Below are 15,273 nucleotides of genomic sequence, written 5' to 3'. Positions count from 1 at the left end.
CACGCAGGCAGGGCCCGTCTTCTTCACGATCTCCACAGCCGAGCTCGATAAACAGTGGTTGAGTACATAGCTAAAAGCTCTGAGTAGCAGGACTGTTTTCTAGTTTGTTTTTCTCCATTTAGCAAGTGTCAAACAGGTGTTAAAGGACACACCAGCCAGTGCCATGCTGCCACTTGCACCTTGCTGTCACGGGGCGGGGTGGGGGGTGGTACTGAGCCAGGCTTGAGAAGGAAGCAGCCTTTCAGGGTGTGATTCTGTGGCTCACTAGCCTCCTGCCCTGCGAGATGGGAATCCCTAGGCCGCCAACTGCCACGCTGCAGATCCCCACTTGCCTGCTGGCTGGCTGAGTGACCCCTCAGCATCGCTGGGCCGCACCCACATATGCCTTCCCCAGAACGGCGGAGCCACCCCCTGCCCACCTCACACACACTCTTGGCAGAGAGAAGCTGCTCAATTAAATGAGAGTAGGAGCACAGAGGGCTTACCAGAAGATGGGATTTAATGACTGACATTGCCTGCTAAAAAATCCTACCCTTTTCCCAGGCCCAACTTTTAAAAGTAATAATATTATTTACCCTTTACTGAGCACTCGTTATGCACCAGGTGCCTTGCTAAGTAAAAGTTTTATAAACCTATCATTTAATTGTATCCTTGCAATCCTCCTATAAAGTGGGGATTTATTGTTCCCATTTTACAGATGAGGGACCTGAAGCTTAGAAGTTTCATGGCCCACCTAAGGCGGTGCAGATTGCTTATGTTCTTAACCATGACTTAGTAACAACCACATAACTGCTGCTGCCTAGATGGCCTGCCCAGCAATGTTTCCACTCCTGAACCCCCATAATTCTGTACTGTTAACCCTCTGGTCATATCTGCTCAATCTCCCTTGGTGTGTGTGTGTGTGTGTGTGTGTGTGTAGCAAGTATTTGTTTCTTGCGGGCTAAAACCACTCACTCATCTCTCCCAGGGTCAAGGCAAGTACATGGCACACTGTGGCCACCCTATCTGTGTCCCCAAGTAAATCCTGGATTTCTTCCATCAGGCTCTGTCTCTGTGGTTGATCAATGAGGAAAAATGAGCAGTCGCATTTCTGGGGATATAAATTAACTCTATCAGAAAGTCCCTGGGATATTTACCTAGGAGAGTGTGTGGAAAGACATGGGCTTCAACCAGGAGACTGAGGGTGGCAGGGAGGGTGAGCATACAGACGCAGGGGCAGGGCACATGGTTTGGGGAGGACCCTCCTGGTCTGTAGCATTGATGGCTCGTGCTGGACTTCTCTGTCTTCGCGGATTCACTCTTTACCCTGCTCCTTGTCCTCACAGGAGAGCAGAGGAAGAAGAAAGAGTTATGCTGGGGTATATATTTTATGTGTGTTGGGCCAGGACTGGTCACAGCTCTGCAGTTACACAGTTACACAGATTCTGCGGTCTCCTTGGGTGGTCTCTCCACACCTTGACCTTGCCATTGTGGGCTACTAGGACTTCTTCAAGTTATCCTGATCTGAATGTGCCCTCTGTTCCTGCGGGGACCCTGGCTGATGGGGCGAATGCCTTTTTCTGCACTCTTTTGGTCACTTCTTGAGGTTAGAGTCTCTGCTTACTCATCACTGCGTCCCCAAACCTGGCACAGTGTTTGGGATAGGGTTCTAATAGCCAACTCACCTTATTGAGCACCTATCATAGGCCAACACTGTTACCTGTATTACTCAGATAATCCTCACAACAATCCCACACCCTCATTTTACAGATGAGGAAATTAAGATCCAGAGAGGTTGAGTAACTTGTCCAAGATTATGTGTCTTGTCAGAATGTGACAGAGCTGGGATTTGAACCCCACCAGGGTGACTCTTGAGCCAACAGGATGATCCTTAACCCTGCTATTGGGTTGCCTTTCTGATTGCTGCTTGTGTATTGGGGCACAATAGGTTCCCAATTAGCCTTGGGAGCCAAAAGAATCTGCTTCTTTGCCCACTCAGAGGCTCAAGTAGAATGGGCAGAAGGTGGAATGTAGGCTACCATGGCAACTGGATCACCAGGTCTCCTCAGGTACTCAGCCCTTGGGGCTGAGGTTCTCCTGCAGGCAGAGAGCAGGGTGGGGTCAGCATGGGGCAATGTTTGAGGCACCAGATGCATTGTGAGGACCTTGAAGAATACCAGGTGGGTGGATGAGGCAGGATGTTCTGGGCAAAACTGGGGGGAGCTTCCTGAGGCAGGTGGGATGAGTGGAAGGGTCGTGGAAGCTGTTGCCTTTGCTAAACCTGCATCAGCAAGAGGCAGACCAGTCCTCTGAGGCCTCCTCCCCCATCTGTCTCTGGCTCCAAAGCCCAGGGCCTGAGGCTTGATTTCAATCCTCTCTCCCAGTCTGTGACAGCATGCTCCTTCCTAAAGCTGTCAAAGCCTGGGGAGGGAGGAAGGGCACCCTCTGCTCCTCTTCCAACCACTGGGGGGATCCATGGCCGAGTACTGGGGTGCCTGCATTGTGCAAGCTGCGGGATAAGAGAATGGCCATCTCCTCCCCAGTCCCTCAAATTCCCCACTCCCCAGGGGAGCCAAAGCAGGGCTGTTCGCAGTGGGCAGGTCACCTCTCTGTGCTTTTTTGTAGGCTCTGACCTTCCTAACCAGAAATGAAATCCTGTGGTGAGTAGAGGGGCCCCTTTCCCTGCCCTTGAGCTGAGCTCTCGTCCTGGTACATCTCATTCTGGTTCCTGAGTGTGGTCCTCACTCAGCACTGTAGAGCCCTGGAAATGAGACTGGCACAGGGCAGGCAGAGACCCTGGAAATGAGACTGGCACAGACCCCAGCTGGGAAAGCCCAAAAGCCAAGTTGAGCAAAACCTCAGGCATTAAGCCACTAGGGGTTCCAAGGCAGGATTTCTTCACAGAATCACAGAAGTGGATGAGGCTACTTAGGGGGATGGGGGAATGGAGGAAGGACTTAGGAAACAGGTTTGAAGCTGGCTGGGTAAACCTGGATGTGCTTTAAGACCTAGCTCCCTCTCCAAGCCTCTTTTCCGGGCCTGCTATGTGTCAGACATTGCAAGGGCCCTGGGAACATATCGGGGAAGAGTCCACAGTGCCTGTTGTCATGTAGGTTATTGTCCAGCAGGGAAGGCTCTGGGCCAAAGACAAGTGGTGTCATGCAGTGTGAGAGGCCACAGATGCCCTCTTCATGGGATTGCAGAGGGAATGAACGGCATGGTGTGTCCAGGTCCAGAAAAGGTGACTGAAAGTCTTCTATGATTCCTTCTCTTGCCCTGCCATCCGCTCGGAACCCCTTTCCAGGCCCATCAGAAGACAGGAGCCCAACTGGACAGAGTCGAGCAGACAGGCTCTTGCCTCAGGGCCACCAGGCCCCATGATAAGCTGGGATGAGCCCCTGGTTGGCTTTTGCCAGCCTCACTTGTTAGGTATGAATTAGAAGCTGAGAGACACTAGATATTTGAAGAGAAAACTGAAAAACCTGTGCTAAACCATGCCATCATAACATTTCAGAACACCAGAGATAATGAGAAGATGCTAAATGCTTCCAAAGAGAAAACAAAAACTAAAACAAAAGATATACAGAGGACTGGGAATCAGAATGGTTTGGGACTTGGAAGACAGGGGCTAAAGACCTCCAAAACCATAAGGAAAAAAAAATCCCAATCTAGAATTAAGTCATAGCTAAACTATTAATCAAGAGTGAAAGTGAAGTAACTTTTTTGACTTGCAAATCATTTTTTATTTTTTTCATTTATTTTTTTGCAAATTATTTTTTAAAATGACCTCTTTTGCATCTTGTCTGAGGAAGCTTTTGGAGGATGTGCTCCATTATAACAAATTAATAAACTGTGTTATTTTGGTAAACTAGACTGGTATATACAGGATACTTCCTTTTTTGTAAAATAAAAGTTTCTATGTGCATACACATACACACGCAAAGAGAACATGTCTGGAAGGACACACACACGCACGCTGGTCATAGGTTAGCTTCTTTTTAAAAAAGATTTTTTATTTATTCATTTGAAACAGACGGTGAGGGTGAGGGTGCAGGGGTGAGGGTGCAGATGAGCAGAATAGAGGAAGAGGGAGGAGAAGCAGACTCCCCACTGAGCTGGGAGCCTGACGTGGGGCTCAATCCCGGGACCTGGAGATCACAACCTGAGCCAAAGGCAGATGCTTAACCATCTGAGCCACCCAGGTGCTCCATAGGTTAGCTTCTTGGAGGAGACCTGGGCCACTGACAACATCGGTGGTAGCATGGCCTTGTTGTCTGCAAAGTAAAGGGGCAGCTTTGAAATGGACACCCAGTGGCACTTGTAGTGGTTTAGGGAGCTGATGGCACGTAGTGCTTGTGGGAGAGAGTGGCCAATTTGGGCTAGACTAAACCCCGTCACTTTTGGACAATTGTCCTATGTGGCCTCTGAAGACGTGCTGTGATTTTCCTATTAATGTGACAAAGAAATACAGCCTGGATGACGGTGCAGTTGGAGAGATCAGTCCAGTTGGAAAAAGTATCCAAGAGACTAATAGACACAAGTAACCTCTGGATGAGGGTGGCTCTGCCCTCATCTAATACTTTCCCATCTTTTTTTTTTTTTTTTTTTACTTTCCCACCTTTTTATCTGTGACCTGCATAAAACACAAGGGCCTGGTCACTAGATCTGCAGATGACGCACCCCCGGAGGGGCAGACCACATGTGACAGACTCTGGTTTTAGAGCCAGCCCCTTCCCAATCCCAGGCTGCCTTGGCTGGGCTCTCCAAGAAGGGGTCTGTCCACCCTAAATTTCTTGCCTGTGGGGATTTTCTTTCATGGCTTGTTGGTCTTTTAAAGAGCAAAGTCCCTTTCGGCCTCAGCTCCAAGTCAATCCTCCCTGACTTCTGATCAAATTGCTCCACGAGAAGCCCTTGACTTCCAGATGTCCCTTTGGGCTCAGTGCAAAGGCCCTTCCAGGTCCTCATCTGCAGCCACAGCTGAGGACTCGGTGTCTGGGGCCTGACCCAGAGGGGCACATGTGGTTTCCTTTAGACTTCCATGGTTGGAGCCCAGGTAGGCCTGACTCAGTCTGAGCTGACTGCTCTGTATCTGACTGCTCAGGGACTACTCTGGTCACCATCTCGGGCTGTAGGTAGGTCTGTCTGCGTGGGGAGCCTGGACCTTTGTCCCTAGCCCCTGCCATAGGCTGACCCAGCCATGAGGGCCACTCTTTCCTCTCAGCACCCCTGAGGTCCCAGCCTTTTCCAGCCTCCAGGCCTCATCCTGGCCATTAGCACTTGGTCCTCTTGGAGCACCAGCAGGTCAGCAGGCACAGTGGTTACAAGCTTGCTCTCTTCAAGCCAAAGGCTTGGGTTTGAGGCTGGGCTCTGCTACTTCTCGCTGCGTGACCGTGGGTGAATTTCTTTGCTGAGCCTGTTCCCACACTTATAAAAAGCCTGAGATAAAAGTACTGGAACCTAACCTCACATGGTTGTTATTAGGACGATTAAATGATCAAAGGGATCCCTGGGTGGCGCAGCAGTTTGGCGCCTGCCTTTGGCCCAGGGCGCGATCCTGGAGACCCAGGATCGAATCCCACATCGGGCTCCCGGTGCTTGGAGCCTGCTTCTCCCTCTGCCTGTGTCTCTGCCTCTCTCTTTCTCTCCGTGTGACTATCATGAATAAATAAATTTAAAAAGAAAAGAAAATGATCAAAAAGAGGTCAGAGGCATCAGTGGGTGTGTGGATCAGTGCTGACTGTGGGCAAGCTATTATTTTCATGCTTTTATTATCCGCCCCCCCCCCTTTTTTTTTTTTTTTTTTTTTTGCAAATGAGGAGACTGGCTCAGGAAAATGAAGCGGTTTGCCCAAGCCACACAGCTTGAAAGGAGCAGATCATAAAAGCTACCATTTCAGGCTAGAGATAGGGCTATTTATAAAATACCTGCAGGCTGTACTGTAGGGCAAAGGACTATTGACCCCAGGGCCCAGGGACCTGAGCCCGGAAGAAAGGAGTAGAAATGGAAGCTGGCACTGGAGCTGTGTTGTCCATCCTACCAGGAACACAGGAGCCTGGAAGCTCATAGAACATAGAGGTCCTGCCGCCACCCTGGCCTTGAATGAGAGTCTCTAGGGGTGGGTACAGGGTACTTTCACAGGCTCCCCGATGTGGGACCCAGTTGACCATCACTAAATAGGGCTTCAGAGGCAAGGGTGCAGAGAAGGGTACAGAAATAGTCATAGGATGCCTGAACCAGAGGGGGCAGTGGAGGTCACCAAGTCTCTCATTTTACAGAGAGGAAACTGAGGCACAAGAGGGGATATGGCAGGTCCAAGGTCCCCCAGAGCATGAGCTGCAGGGCTGGCCTCCCTGTCTCCGGGCCTCAGCCCGCAGACAGTCCCTCCCCTTGTCTGGGGCGGGGGGGGGGGGGGGGGGGGGGGGCGGAGCCACAGCACAGGCTCCTTGATTTCTGGCAGGCTGAATGTGTGAGTTTTTCAAATGGCTTTGACTCTTGAGTCCATTAGTGATTAATTCAGAGTTCCATTTAGAGCCGGCTGATCCATATTTGGAGGAGGAGAACATTTTGTGGCAGCCGAGATGCAGCCACGATTCATCTGCGGGCAGCCCACCCACTCGGTGGCCTGGGAAGGCATGAAGTCCCGGCAAGGCCCTCCCCACCACACCCCTCCCCAGAAAGCTTTCCAAGGGGGCGGGGCTGACAGGCTCACACCTGGGTGGGGGAGGATCCTTTAAGGGTGCGCGGCGCCGCCTGCAGAGCCCGGTGTGGGGTTCGGCCCCCACTCTCTCTCAACCTCTAAGACCTTGGGCACACCCTTTAAGCTCCTTGAGCCTCAGTTTACCCTTCTTTAGAAATCACCACTCCTACACCTGTCCCACAGGAATGTTGGAAAAATCAAGGAGAAAACGTGCTTGAGCGCATCCAGCGCGTAGTCTTGGTAAATAAGAGAGGAAGGCAGTGGCAGTTACCTGGTCCCCCCAGGGGTGCTCCTGACACCTTCCTTCTCTGGGCTCCCCGGGGGCTGGAGGGGGCGGTGAAGAGCTTCAGTGTCTGCAGCTCTGGATTTAACCCGTACCACCATGGGACCTGAAGCAAGTTATTTTACCTCCTTGAGCCTCGGTTTCATGTGTAAAGGAGAGATGATGGCTCCTTCCTTGCAAGTCTGTCATGCAGGTTGGGTGAAAAATATCTGTGAGAGTTGACAGCTGGCCGCAGGCTGCTCCCACTGGGGAACCACGGGGGGGCCAGGGGAGCAGGAGGCTCTGCTCTGGGTGGCCGCACGGTGCAGGGCCTCAGGGATTTCCTTTTTGGCTTTTTATTTTTATTTTTTTAAAAAGATTTTATTTATTTATTCATGAGAGACTCGCAGAGAGAGGCAGAGACATAGGCAGTGGGAGAAGCAGGCTTCCTGTGGGGACCCCGATGAGGGACTTGATCCTGGACCCCAGATGTCCTGAACCAAAGGGAGCCGTTCACCTAATGAGCCACCAGGGTGCCCAGGCCTCAGAGAAGTCTTCAAACTCAGCGCACCTTACTGAAAGTCAGTCTGCTCTTTCTCACCTCAGGCCAGCAATTCTAAGGACGACAATGATCAAATGCTCCTTTTGACTGGGGCCGCAGCCCTCCCCGCACTCCAGGGCCCATGGCCTGCCTTTCCCCCTCTGTGCTCTTCAGTGCCCTCCATACTTTCCTGGGGAACGTTTCCCCTCACCCACTCCATGACCTGCTTCTCAGCTGTCCCCCCAACTTGTCAGAGCAGTCTCTGGTGACAGTCCAGGGCCCCTTACGAGGCTGATGGAGCCTGTCCTTCCCCACTAGCCATGCACCACTCTGGCTCCTGTTTCCAGGCCCCTCTCATGCGTCGGCATAGAGCCAGGGATGGAGATTATCTCCCCGTTGGGCAGAGTCAGGATTGGAGCCCAGGTGTCTCTGCTCAGAGAGGTCAAGCAGCTTGCCTGGGTCACACAACTAGAGGGTCCACATGGGTCCCCCTGACAGTTCTGGCAGCATTCCAGCAGGAAGGGGGTGACAGGCAGGACACTCAGCGGGGGCCTTTGAAGGGCCTTTATAGCAAAGGGAGTGTGCTCAGAGGCTGAGGGACTGCCCCGCAAGCCTGAGGTGCCCAGTAGAGAGCGGGAGCTGTGGAAGCCAGGGCTCAGACAGACATGGCCCTGAGTACCTAGGCTGGAAGGGGGAGGGAGGGACAGTTCCCCACCCAGCTCTCTCACCACCTCCAGTCTCCAGCGGGTGCCTCCCTTGAGCCAAGGGCATCTGGAGGCATCAGGAAGCCAGAGGGCAAGAGGGTGGGATGCACCAGACAGAGCAGAGGAGGGCCCGGGCAGGAGGTAGAAAGACAGAATAGGAACTCGGACACAGCTGATATCCTCGTTGCTCTCCCACAGCCGGGATCCAGGGGACATTTTCTCAGTCTCTGAGCTGTGAAAACATGAGGGGCTAGATGGGGAGCCGTTCATGGCTCTGAGTTCTCCTGGTATTGGATCTCCATTTACCATGGCCAGAGAAACTGAGGCACAGGCCCTGGGAGGGGGCCTGGGAGGGGGAGCCCCTCCCTCTCTACCTCCAAATCTCCACTTATAAAATCACCCTCTGAATTCTTCACTGAGTCACCTGTCCCCAACTCCCACCAATCAGAGATTCATTTGGGTTAAAAGACCTCACACCCTGCAAATGACAGTGAGGGGCTGTTAGTCACTCACTCCTGAGTGTGAATTAGCTTGGCCAGATGTGCGCCTCCTAGCACTGAGCTGAGCTGAGAGGCTGGACGGTGGGGGAAGCACAGTGCTGAGGTTTATAGGCTTCCTCTTGTTTAATCCTCATGTATTTGTGAGGGGAGCCTGGGGCTCCTGCCCTCTCCCCCCACACAATCACACAGCCACTTCACACTCCGTCTCTCCCTCACAAGCAAAGCCTCCATGACCATGTGGGTCTACAACACGAACACTGATGGTGGGGAGATAGGCAGGTTGCGTAGTCCTGCGGTCTGTGGGGCTGGGCTGTGGGCGAGAGGGGCCTGTGGTCTGCTGGCTGCTGGCAGCCGGGCTCTAATCCCGGCTCAGCCACACCCAGCGTGTGACCTCTTTTCTTAGGGCCAAGGGCAGGGCTGGGCAGATGGCCTGGGGTGGCACTCTGGCTTCCCCGGGGCCACGTTGGCTTCTCTATCTGCAAGTGAGGGGCTGGACTGAGGGACCACAGATGTCCCTTGCAGCTCTGACATTCTATAACACTTGTGGAGTGTATTCCATGCCATAGAGCACACTTACATACCTTTCTTCACACCCGGCTCATCTTTGCACCTCCCCCCACTCCACTGTGTGCTGGGCACAATGGAGTCCTCAAGGATGTTTCTAGAAGAGTGGGATGATGTCTAACTGCCTTTACTATGTCACTCAGTCCGAAGTCCCCTTCCTCTGGAGAGGCTGGCAGGAAAGGGCCATGTGGTCTGCCGTCCCCAGCTCATTATGCTTCTCTCCTTAGCATCCACGACACCTTCCTGAAGCTCTGTCCCCCTGGGAAGTACTACAAGGAGGCAACACTGACCACAGACCAGGTCAGCTCCCTGCCAGCCCTGAGGGTGAGTGCAGCATGGGGGCGGGGTGGGGTGTGCCACTGGGGTCCATGAAGGGGCTGAGGACACTGGGGGAGGGGCGGCCCCTCTGGCCTTGGGGCGGTCTGGTGGCAGCCTTTCCAGAGGGGCTGTGGACCACCAGGCATGGGGCCCAGCAAGGCATGGCTTCTCAGCACTTCTCACACACATGTCTGGCCTCACTCCATCCTTGCATCAGCCCTGGAGGCAGGACAGGCTGTGAGGACTGTCACCATTTCACAGGGCAGAGGCCAAAGTGTCCCGAGGCAATGTGTCTTGCTCCAGGTCTCACCATCCGTGAAGGTGGCAGGCTTCACTAAGGCTCCCACTGGCCCTGTTGGCTGAGTCTCCAGGGTCCTGCCTATGATTCCCTTTTGAGCTTCAGCTTATGGCCCAGCACCAGCTTCCTGGGACCATTTACCTGATCCCACACACCCCACCCAGAGGACCCTGCACCGGCCAGCTCTCTGCTATGCTTTATGCCCCAAACCAGAGAAATGGGAAAGGTCAGGAGGCTCTGCACAACCATATGGGCCTTGGGGAAGCCAGGGTGCCTCCGCTGGCCGGGTGCCCAGCCCCCTCCTCAGCCCTTCTCTTCTGCTCAGGCTGCCTCAGTAGACTAGGGTTTTTCTAGAAGAACTAAGAACCTTCTCAGTTTCTTCCCTGAGAAGCCAGGAGCAGGACTCAGAGCTCAGGTACTATCATCTCAACCTGCCTTCTTCCATCTGTGAAATGGGCGGGGCACTGAGGGTGGCTGGGAGTTGTTTCCGTGTGCTCCCCAAGGCTTCCTGCACTCCACTGGCTGTGCTGACGTGAGCTATCAGTGCCCCCCACTCCCAACCTTTTAAGGACCATCCTTGAGTTTTTTTGTTCCTGCTCTGAATAGGCCCTGCCCTTTCTCCAAAGCACCGGGATGAGCGCAGAGGTGTACCATAAAAGGGCTCCCCAATCAATTCTAAGATTTTTTACTAAAATGTGTGCAGTGCGTAGAGAGAGGCAATGTAGGTCAACAAATCGTGGTGGTGTCAGGCTTCCCGATGTTTCATTCTGATCTCAGCAGGATAAGGGTTTGAATTTGTCATTGTGCAATGGGAAGCCATCTTCTCTTCTGTCTGGAACAAGGTGGGCACCCTCTTGGAAGAGGGCTAGGGACCTGCATGGAGCGGGTGGTGGGAAGGAGGTCATAAGGGAGAGGGCACAGGTGGAAGGCGCACACGTTCAACTAGGGCGATGTGGCCTCTCCAAAGTGATGGGCCTTGTTTTGGGCAGAGACAGAGAAAGAGCACAGAGCCAGGGGTTTGCGATGGAGGCAGAGAAGATAAAGGAATAAGAAGGGGTGTGAAGGGGGGAGTAGGATGGGTAGCTGGGAGCTGGGGTCTTGGAGAAGAAATGACTGATATCTCAAAGGAGAAATAATTGGAGAATGTGCCTGTGCCAGACACAAAATGGGGAGCCTGTCCTTTGGTACCCCTGCTCACACATGCACTCCCCACCCCCACACAGGCACGCCTCCACATCCCACCCCCCCATCTACATACCCGTGCACACACCTACATGTGCTCAGACACACATACACGTGCCGGCTGGGGGGTCCTTCACACCGGTCCTTCACCCAGACTCTCCACTCAGGGACCAGGGCTGAGGGGCAGCCCAGATGGGAAGCTTCTGCCCTCCATTCTCCAGGTCAGGGACAGTGTCACTGGGCAGTCCCAAAATATTTGAATGTGAAACATGGGTATAAACTCAGGACCACCCAGTCTAATCATTGTCAAATACTCTCTGCCCTGGTTTTACCCATCAGAAAACGGAAGCCTGGAGAGGCTTGCTCAAAGCACCTGACCGCAGGTCACATGTTTGCAGAGCCTGGATTGCTCTGACCCTATCTCTCTCTCTCTTTTTTTTTTTCCCTGAGAAAAATGTTTTTTAAAAAATCTTTTAAAAAATTATTTAAATTCAATTAAGTAACGTATTATTGGTTTCAGAGGTAAAGGTCAGGGATTCATCGGTCTTATATAACACCCAGTGCTCATTACATCACATGTTGTCCTTACCCATCACCCAATTACCCCATCTCCCCACCCCCTCATCTCCAGCAACCCTCAGTTTGTTTCCTGTGATTAAGAGTCTCTTATGGTTTGTCTCCCTCTCTGATTCCACCTTGTTTTATTTTTTGCTCTCATCCCTTGTGATCCCATTTTGTCTCTTAAATTCCACATATGACTGAGATCACATGATAATTATCTTTCTCTGATTGACTTATTTCGCTTACATTATCATTGTAAATGGCAAGATTTCATTTTTTGATGGCTGAATAGTATTCCATTGTATGTATGTACCACATCTTCTTTATCCATTCATCTGTTGATAGACATCTGGGCTATTGTGGACACTGCTGCTATAAACATTGGTCTGACCCCAGTTCTAACCAGGGCCTCCACCTCTGATCAGGGCTTGGCTTGGTGCTGACAGTGTGCCTGGGTCTGCAAAGTGTCCTGGGGGCACAAGGGGAGAGCCTGACAAAGACTGACCCTGGATGGCTGGGATGGAATGTGCTAGGTGATTGGTGGGCCAGCACTCCCCATGGCTCCAGTATACTCCATTCAGGCCTGGCATCCCTGTCCTGAGCCCCAGAGGAGCAAGCACTGGATTAGCATCAGAGGGTTGGGTCAGGGCCCAGTTCCATCACTCCGCCTATAACATCTCCCTCTAAGCATGAATCCTTATCTGTAAAACAAGGGGCTCACGCTGGGCCCTGTAATAGCAAGTGCAAGGATGAGTCACAGTCCTCTGCACCAGCATGGTGGTGGGAAGCCTGTGGGAGGGTGTGCAGGCAGCCCCTGCCCCCAGGGAGCACCAGCCCTGACCACTTCTGGAGCACCGGACCCCAAAGTGCTTCACTAGATGGTGGCTGGGCACTGAGATGGGGTCTCGGGACAAGCCTACTTGTAATTTTACTTATTTCATTCTTCTAAATGGTCGTTATTTCACTCTATTGTACACATAAAAACCAGATCATTGTAGGAAAACACAGAAAAGCAAAAATACAATAAAAACTGTCAGGTTGCCCACCTCAAGGGATGATTGTAATGATCAATTTGCCTTATTTCCTTCTGTAATTTTTTCCAAGCAGATATGTAAGTGTTGGGATCACACTGACTTTTTTGTATGTTGCTTCCCCACCCCCCTTCCCATTTTGGTTTCTTTGTTCCTTTTCCAACTGGTTCTGAACAGCCAGAACCATCTCATGGATTTAGGACACTTAGCCACTGCCACATCTAGAGAATGAGGGGACAGGACACTGGGCCAGGAGCAGAAGAACTGGGTTAGAACTCACTGGTTAAGGGAAACAAAATTATGAACTATTGGGACTTCATCAATATAAAAAGCTCTGCACAGCAAAGGAAACAGTCAACAAAACTAAAAGGCAACCTATAGAATGGGAGAAGATATTTGCAAATGACATATCAGATAAAGGGCTAGTATTCAAGATCTATAAAGAAAGTATCAAACTCAACACCCCAAAAACAAAGAATCCAGTCAAGAAATGGGCAGAAGGCATGAACAGACATTTCTCCAAAGAAGACCTGCACATGGCCAGCAAGCACATGAAAAAATGCTTCACATCACTCGTCACCAGAGAGATACAAATCAAAACCACAATGAGATACCACTTTACACTGGTGAGAATGGGCTAAAATTAGCAAGACAGGAAACAATAAATGTTGGCGAGGATGTGGAGAATAGGGAACCCTCTTACACTGTTCGTAAGAATGCAAGCTGGTGTAGCCACTCTGGAATACAGTATGGAGGTTCCTCAAGGAGTTTAGAATAGGGCTATCTTAGGACCTAGCAATTGCACTACTGGGGATTTACCCCAAAGATACAGATGTAGTGAAATGAAGGGGCACCTGCACCCCAGTGTTCATAGCAGTGATGTCCACAATAGCCAAACTAAGGAAGGAGCCACAATGTCCTTCGAAAGATGAATGGATAAAGAAGCTGTGGTCTATATATACACTGGAATATCACTCAGCCATCAGAAAGGATGAACCTACCATTTACATTGACGTGGATGGAACTGGAGGCTATTATGCTGAGTGAAACGAGTCAATCAGAGAAAGACAATTAGCATATGATTTCACTCATACATGGAATATAAGAAATAGTGAAAGAGACCATAAGGGAAGGGGGGAAAACTGAGTGGGGAAAATTAGAGAGGAAGACAAACCATGAGAGACTCCCAACTCTGGGAAACAAAGGGTTGTGGAAGGGGAAGTGGGTGCGGGGATGGGGTGACTGGGTAATGGGCACTAAGGAGGGCACGTGATATAATGAGCATGGGGTGTTATGCTGTATGTTGGCAAATTGAATTTAAATTTAAAAAAAAAGAACTCACTTGCTAGCCATTCTTTCCCAGGAGGAATGATTTGGGCTGGGAGGAAGCAAATAGACCCCAAGCAAAGGAAACAGGGTGGAAGGGGTGCCGCATGGAGCCTGTTTTCTTGCAGGTGAGAGGTCTGGTTCTAGGTGCTCCCAGGTATAGGTCTGGATCCAAGAACGCAGAGTTCTCAACAGTATGAGGAAGTACTTTCTAATCAGTAGAGCTATGTGCAGAGGGCTCGAGCTCCCTATCGCTGAGGGGCGTGAGGTGGGCCAGACAAGCATCTAGCTGGGATGTTCTGGTACACATTTAGGACTTGTACCCCATGCTTGGTGCTCTCCTCAGCACCTGAGCCTATGGTTCTGGCCCTGGGACTTGTTCTTACTCTCTTTTATATCGGTGACGAAGGTTTGTCCCAGACTTTGGACTTTCAGAGTCTAATAAAATTCCCCCCCCCCCCGCAAATTTTTTTTTTTTTTTGAGGAAGAGGAGCTGGTGATGCCAACTTTCCAATTTTGCCAAGTAAGGACTTTAAAAGCTACGTGATCCACAATCACCATCATTTCATTTCTTAAAAATGTTCATTTTAGAGCAAAACTATAAAAAGGATCTAATCCCAGAAGCAAGAACAGTTCTCTCTATACACGTCTCTTTTTGTCTTCACTTTCCTGCTTTTGCTACCGGTCATTAAGCACTTTGTCACTGATCATCATCACTGATCATCACCGGGCCTCAGACTGGCTTTTGGGGACTGAGATCTAGGACTAAATTTCCTTCCATGTCTTTCCAATCTTGGTCAAAGGGGGAAGATGCTTCCCGAAATGAGCAAGGAGAGGTTGGCTGGGGGGTGGGGGCCCGAGTGTCCCTGTTGTATCCTCTGTGGGCCCAGTGATGGGAGCTGCGTGACTCACACTGCCCAGAACACGTCTCTGGAAAAGGCTGTGAGAATTGGGCCCCAGGGAGCTCCGGGGATGGCTATAACTTGGCTCAGGGGTTTGAATGGTCTGGGAAGAAAGTCCTATTTTCTTAACTTGGATTCACTGGTGGAAAAATGGATTGGTTAATATTGGGAAGGGTCTGCCCATCAGCAGAGAACAAGGCAAGAGAGTGGCCTGGGCGGCAGAGGGCAGTAGGAAAAGCCTGATGACAGGGATACAGTGGTCCTTTGGCACTCAGAAGTTTCTGTTTTCTCTTTGCGGCTTTCTTTGGTGTATTTAAAAGCGAATTAGCTCAATGTTTCTGTTCTTGTAAATAGTGATGTTGCTTTCTGTAAACTTGGATGAGTAGTGGCACAGTGTGACCTGGGTTT

At 51.1% G+C, this 15,273-nt stretch overlaps 1 protein-coding gene across 8 annotated transcripts in view; it reads left to right on the top strand.

The window, feature by feature from the left end:
* Positions 1–2,023: 2,023 nt before the first annotated feature.
* The window catches only part of CIB4 (calcium and integrin binding family member 4), a 50,603-nt gene continuing 37,353 nt past the window's right edge, over positions 2,024–15,273 (top strand). For 3 of the 8 annotated variants that reach the window (XM_038561009.1, XM_038561011.1, XM_038561013.1), the window contains exons 1-3: positions 2,024–2,159; positions 2,605–2,639; positions 9,475–9,571. In XM_038561009.1, coding sequence (XP_038416937.1) covers positions 2,106–2,159; positions 2,605–2,639; positions 9,475–9,571 — 186 coding nt within the window. In that variant the 5' untranslated portion in view covers positions 2,024–2,105. Of the gene's footprint in view, positions 2,160–2,604; positions 2,640–3,104; positions 3,221–9,474; positions 9,572–15,273 lie in introns of all 8 variants that reach the window. The other 5 variants (XM_038561010.1, XM_038561014.1, XM_038561016.1 and 2 more) reach the window with 4 other exon arrangements.

The sequence above is a fragment of the Canis lupus genome, chromosome 17 (genome assembly GCF_011100685.1).
Source record: "Canis lupus familiaris isolate Mischka breed German Shepherd chromosome 17, alternate assembly UU_Cfam_GSD_1.0, whole genome shotgun sequence".
Classification (NCBI taxonomy): domain Eukaryota; kingdom Metazoa; phylum Chordata; class Mammalia; order Carnivora; family Canidae; genus Canis; species Canis lupus.
Note: the sequence above shows the minus strand (reverse complement) of the source record. Positions and strands in the feature narration are given on the sequence as shown.